The 6000-nt window shown below is 36.6% G+C and overlaps 2 protein-coding genes across 3 annotated transcripts; both read right to left on the reverse strand.

Annotated features, from left to right (window-relative positions):
* Positions 1–1379: 1379 nt before the first annotated feature.
* LOC123899369 lies at positions 1380–3091 on the reverse strand. Of its 2 annotated transcripts, none has more exons than XM_045950478.1 (3): positions 2310–3091; positions 1891–2147; positions 1380–1796 (listed from the first exon to the last, which is right to left on the reverse strand). In XM_045950478.1, exon 1 carries the CDS (start codon positions 3004–3006, stop codon positions 2326–2328), a length of 681 nt encoding a protein of 226 aa, XP_045806434.1. In that variant the 5' UTR covers positions 3007–3091; the 3' UTR covers positions 1380–1796; positions 1891–2147; positions 2310–2325. The 2 variants fall into 2 exon arrangements, with proteins under 2 accessions (XP_045806434.1, XP_045806433.1); XM_045950477.1 differs by having other exon boundaries at positions 1380–1799.
* Positions 3092–3137: 46 nt separating this feature from the next.
* On the reverse strand, positions 3138–5708 carry LOC123896162. The gene has a single exon (XM_045946582.1). The coding sequence runs from the start codon at positions 5706–5708 to the stop codon at positions 3138–3140; it is 2571 nt and encodes an 856-aa protein (XP_045802538.1).
* Positions 5709–6000: the final 292 nt, after the last annotated feature.

Consider the following 6000-nt stretch of genomic DNA (forward strand, 5'->3'; position numbering starts at 1 on the left):
CAAAGAGTTCTTTCAAACCAGGGGCGTATACTCCCTTGCCAACGCCTAGTGGTCCTTGGATGGATGTGAGCATGGATTTCATTGTAGCTTTGCCCCGTACACAGCGAGGTAAAGATGCTATTATGGTTGTTGTTGATAGGTTTTCAAAGATGGCACATTTTGTAGCTTGTCACAAAACAGATGATGCTAGTAATGTTGCTGATTTGTACTTTCGTGAGATTGTGCGTTTACATGGAGTTCCTAAAACTATTGTTTCCGATCGTGATTCAAAGTTTTTGAGTTATTTTTGGAACACATTATGGAGGAAATTAGGTACTAAGTTGCTGTTTAATACTTCCCATCACCCTCAAACCGATGGACAAACCGAGGTGACTAATAGAACTCTTGGTACTTTGCTGCGTGGTTTGGTTAGTAAAACTCAAAAGGATTGGGACTTGAAGCTAGCTCATGCTGAATTTGCCTACAACCGGTCCCCTACATATGCTACTAATCATTCTCCTTTTGAAGTTGTTTATGGTGTGAATCCTTACTTGCCATTGGATTTGATAGTTATGCCAAAAGAGGAGTTAGTTCATCCAGATGCCGAGGCCAAACTCAAAGCAATGATCAAGCTACATAAGCAAATGCAAGAAAGGATCAAGGCCGTGAATGAAGTTTACAAGCAAAGGTCCAAGAATAAGAAGCCTAAGTTATTCAATGAAGGTGATCTTGTGTGGGTCCATTTGAGAAAAGAAAGATTCCCAAGCAAGAGAAAGAATAAGCTCATGCCTAGAGCTGATGGTCCTTTCAAAGTTATATCAAAGATCAATGACAATGCATACAAGATTGATTTGCCCGGAGAATATGGAGTACATGCTACTTTCAATGTTGGAGATCTCTCACCGTATTTAGATGATGATGGTATTCAAGAATTGAGGTCAATTCCTTTCAAAGGGGGAGGGGATGGTGCAAAAATTGACCAAGAGGAGTTGAAAATCAACACAAGTGACATTCAAAGGGAAGTTAATGGCGTGGGGACTGTTTGGAATCCTCATCAAGGGCTGAGTTTAATTACTTGGTTATTTTAAGCATTTTCATCAATTAAGACAAATAAAATTCAGCCATTTAAAGCCTTTCCAAGATGGTTACAAAAGAAGCATAAATGGGACACTCAAGGCCTTAAATAGGCGTGTGACTAATCATGGAAAAGGAGTACCATGAGCTGATTGCATTAAGTCATTTTATTTCTAGTTAATTGCATTTTTATTACTAGTTTTATTGTGTTTAATTAGGCCTTACTGTTTTTTCGGCCATATATGCATGTAATTTGATCATTTGCAATTATTCAATAAAGAAGAACATTTCAGTCCAATTAGAAATTGTGTCTACAATTTTCGCCTGATTATTTGCAAGCGTCGCCTTGAAAATAGTTCGATTAGCTCAATTGGTGTTGAGTGCTAATCTCGTGTTAGGCTATTGGTGTAGTTTAACATTGCTTATTTCCTTGCTGTTTTCGCTAAAACCCAACAAACAAACACCTAAAACACTTAATAGAATTCGACTAATAAGGGTGGTACCTAGTACCTTCGTTATTGGTTGTTTGCTTCCGTTACCACACCCTGATTCGTATCAGTTCAATCCTAAAACAACATCATCCAACTCATTATCATTTTCATCATCCTCTTTGTCACCTATGTCGTCCTCTTCAAGTTCATCACCTATGTCGTCCTCTTCTTAATTTCATGCTTATATCTTCTCCATACATCTCTAACAGTTTTGTCAACCCAACTTCGTGCCTTAGCCGGCAAGATATGCTTCTGCTACAAATTCATATAAGATAAAACATGATCAAGAAATCAAAGTTTTTTTAATAACTAGACTAGATATTCAAATTCATACATACACACATACATTAGAATATCTCCAGCAACGTCTTTTATTCTTTTTTGGCATTCCTGACCAATTTGTGTAAATTAGAGGACAAATTGAGTTCCTAGCCAATGTTCCCAAGAAAAGACCGAAGCGAGCTACTACTTTTGCAGTTGGCCCAATAGGCTGACCATTATCATTAAATGTCACTTCTGACTGGAGCTAGGATGCAAGTTGCTGCCCGGTTTTTCTCCGTCTTTTGTACCAATTACATTGTCCATTATGGCTACAATGATGAGCTGCAAAGGGGAAAAACATAAAATTACATTATTATACAATACAATCAATGTTCAAACACAATATATGAACACCATAATAGTGATTAACAAATATTTGTAAAAATTGATATAAACAAAAATAATATTGATTAACAAATTGGGAAAAGACATGGTTAACACTACCTAAAAAAGGCATTGCTTAACAACTACTATAACTAGAATCATCAGTAGACTCGTCATCACTTTCAAAACTCTCATTTTTTTCTTGTTTGTGAAGTTCTGACAAAGGTATTTCAAAGATTTCATCTGGTACATCTTCCCTAACCAAATCAACTTCACAGTCATCCTTTGATACATCAAGATTTGTTGAAATATTATAATCTTGGCCATCTGAACTCAAACATTCTCCCATGTCACATGTTTCCCTTGGAATTGCCTTCAAAACATAGTGTCTATTTTTATTAAAAGGATCTTCAATAAAGAAGCATTGCTGAACTTGAGATGCCAACACAAATGGATCATTTTTGTAGCATTTTTTGTTAAAGTAAACACATGGTGACCCATATTTGTCAACTTCAGCCACAAACCAATCACATTTAAACAATACATAACTTTTGTGACCATAATAATCGATATCAATGATATCTTTTACTGCCCCATAGTAAGTCAAACAAGTCGTTTTTGGATTTTCATCATTTGCATTTCTAAGAACTTGAGTTACCGCTTCTAATGTCACACCACTGTTTTGTGTTTTAAGCCTTGCTTCGCGTTTTGTTGTATGAAATCTGTAACCATTAACAACATAACCAGAATACCTTTTAGCAATATCATTTGGTCCCCTAGACAATGCCTTCAACCAATCAGAGACTTCCTCATCCATGAGACGTGTTTCAAACCATTGAATAAAATCCTCTCTTTGATTGTTAGATTTGCTAGACTTACTTCTTTTTCGAGGATTGTGAACATTAAGCTCATGCTCTCTACAAAAATAAAAAATAAAAAACTAATTTTTCAATACAAAAGAAAAAGAAACTCATTATCATAATGAAAGGTTGTAGCAAGTAGATGATTATACCTAATGTATTCTTGCACTTCATCACAATTGAATAAAATGTAACCATGAGCTTGGTTTTGCAACTTCTGATCAAGAGAAATTAGTTTCTTTCCCCCAATCGGATGACCTATGCTAGGAGTATCATCACTATTTCGTGTCATTCTATTCATCCTTGTGTCTACACCACTAGACAAATATCTTGAACAGAATGTTAGAGATTCTTTGACCAAGTATGCTTCAGCAATAGAACCCTCCGGACGACTCCTATTACGAACAAAAGATTTTAAATCACCCAAATATCTTTCCATATAATACATCCATCGAAATTGAACCGGTCCACCCAATCTGACTTCATTTGCAAGGTGAATTGGTAAGTGAACCATTATGTCAAAGAAACTTGGAGGGAAGATACGCTCCAATTGACAAAGTGTTTCAGCAATCTCTACTTCCAAGTTATCCAAAGTTTTCACCTCTATAACCTTTTGGCATAAACACCGAAAAAAGGAACAAAGCCGAATCAAAGGTATAGAAACTTGATTAGGTGTTATCCCTCTTATTGCTACTTGCAACAAGTAATGGAGTATAATATGAGCATCATGACTCTTGTACCCAGAAATTTTCCCTTCATTAACTTGAACACATCGAGAAATATTAGAAGCAAGGCCATCAGGAAGTTTTGCTATCTTTAAAACACCACAAAAAACAGACTTCTCATGCTTTGTTAGGGAGCAACATGCTTTAGGGATTTGAGTTTTCTTACCATCACTCGTTGCCTTCAAATGGAGATTTTTTCTAATCCTCATGTGTTGTAGGTCCAAACGAGCATTCGCATGATCCTTTTTCTTCCCTTCAATCTCTAAGAGAGTACCAATTATATTATCACAAATGTTCTTCTCTATATGCATAACATCTAAATTATGGCGCAAGGAAATATCATTCCAATATGGCAATTGCCAAAAGATAGATTTTTTCTTCCACGGACCACGCCTTTTTTTCTTATATTCCTTCCCCAATACATCGGGGATGTGTTTCAAGTCTTTTAAAATCCTTTTTGAACTCAACAAGGTGGGTGGAGACCTATATTCTGTTTTTCCATCAAAAGAAGCTGCATTTGCCCTCCATACATGATTTGAATCCAAAAAGACTCGATGACCCATATAACACATCTTCTTGCTATGTTTCAAGTAAGTTGAAGAAGTTTTATGATTACAAGCAGGGCAAGCAAACTTCCCTTTAGTACTCCAACCAGATAGCATAGCATATGCAGGGAAGTCATTCACAGTCCACAAAAGAGCTGCACGCATCTGAAATGATTCATTTTTTGAGATATCATATGTTTCTACACCAACATCCCACAATATCTTAAGTTCCTCAATAAGTGGCTGCATATACACATCAATTGCATTTCCAGGAGAATGTGGCCCAGGAATAAGTAACGACATCAAACAGTTTTCTGCCTTCAAGCACAAATTGGGCGCATAATTATATATTGTTAGTACAACAGGCCATGTGCTATGTGAAAGACTTATAGTCTTAAATGGATTAAACCCATCACTTGCCAACCCAAGCCGGATGTTACGAGTCTCAAGAGAAAAATCTGGATATGTTGCATCAAAGTCTTTCCATGCTTGGCCATCAGCTGGGTGCCTTAACCTACCATCCCTTGAACGCTCCTCTGCGTGCCACCTCAATGTGTCAGCTGTCTTTGAACACATAAAAAGTCTTTTCAATCTTGGAATCAGAGGAAAATGTCTTAGAACTTTGGCAGGAACCTTTTGAGGTTTTTTAGAATCTCCGGGAGCACAATCAACTTCAGGATATTCAATCCACCTGGATGCTCCACAAAGATGACACGAGTCATCTTCCCCGTACTCTTTCCAAAACAACATGCAATTGTTGGGACATGCGTGAATCTTTTTATAGTCTAAGCCCAAATCCTTTATCATAGACTTTGTTTTATTGAAAGAGACAGGGATGTTCAATTCTGGCATAGCCTCTTTCAACAACTCTAAGAGAGCAGTGAACGATGCATTGCTCCATCCATGGAGACATTTCAACAAATACATTCGAATGGTGAATGATAATGAGGAGAATTTTTCACAGCCAGGATACAACTCTTGATTTGAATCATCAACTAGTTTATAAAATTTCCTTGCGTCTTCATTTAGCCCTTCATGTACTCCACCTTCAGCAACATCTTTAAACGTCTCAAACAACAAGCCGTCAATATCATCAGATGATGAATCAGATGATGTTTCATCATTAGTATCCCCATCAAGATCCATAAGAATTTTATCGTCACCATGGTAAATCCATTCTGTGTATCCCTTTACAAATCCTTTGCTACGTAAATGGTCATACACTACATCTCTCTCTTTCCAACTATCATTACAACATATAGCACAAGGGCACAAAATCTCTATTCCTTCAACTATTCCTTTGGTGTATCCAATATCCAAAAAGTTATCAACACCATCCTTATAACCTTCACTATGTGGAGGCAACTCAACCCAATCCTTATTTATCATGTTTAGTTTACTATATAAGCCTATAAGGGAATAAATAATTTTAAGGTAAACGCAAGCATTTTCAAAACAGAAGTTGAATCAAATATATATCAAGCACATAGAGTGGGTTGTAAAAAATAATACCTGAAAAATGCAAAGAAGCAAGAACGCAGCAATGCCGAGAATGCACCAATGCTGAAAACGCAGCTAAGAACGCAGCAAGGCCGAAAATTCCAAAAATGTAGAACGTGTCGAAACTGTGCTTCTACCATATCCATATGTTTAAGAAGTTAATAAACTTGAGTTATATGTT

Source organism: Trifolium pratense, linkage group LG7, assembly GCF_020283565.1.
Source record: "Trifolium pratense cultivar HEN17-A07 linkage group LG7, ARS_RC_1.1, whole genome shotgun sequence".
NCBI classification, from domain to species: domain Eukaryota; kingdom Viridiplantae; phylum Streptophyta; class Magnoliopsida; order Fabales; family Fabaceae; genus Trifolium; species Trifolium pratense.

What these genes read in the sequence shown, in the direction of transcription:
- LOC123899369 (XM_045950478.1), bottom strand. Translation starts at nt 3,006, where the DNA reads ATGGATGAGGAAGTCTCTGATTGGTTGAAGGCATTGTCTAGGGGACCA.
- LOC123896162 (XM_045946582.1), bottom strand. Translation starts at nt 5,708, where the DNA reads ATGATAAATAAGGATTGGGTTGAGTTGCCTCCACATAGTGAAGGTTAT.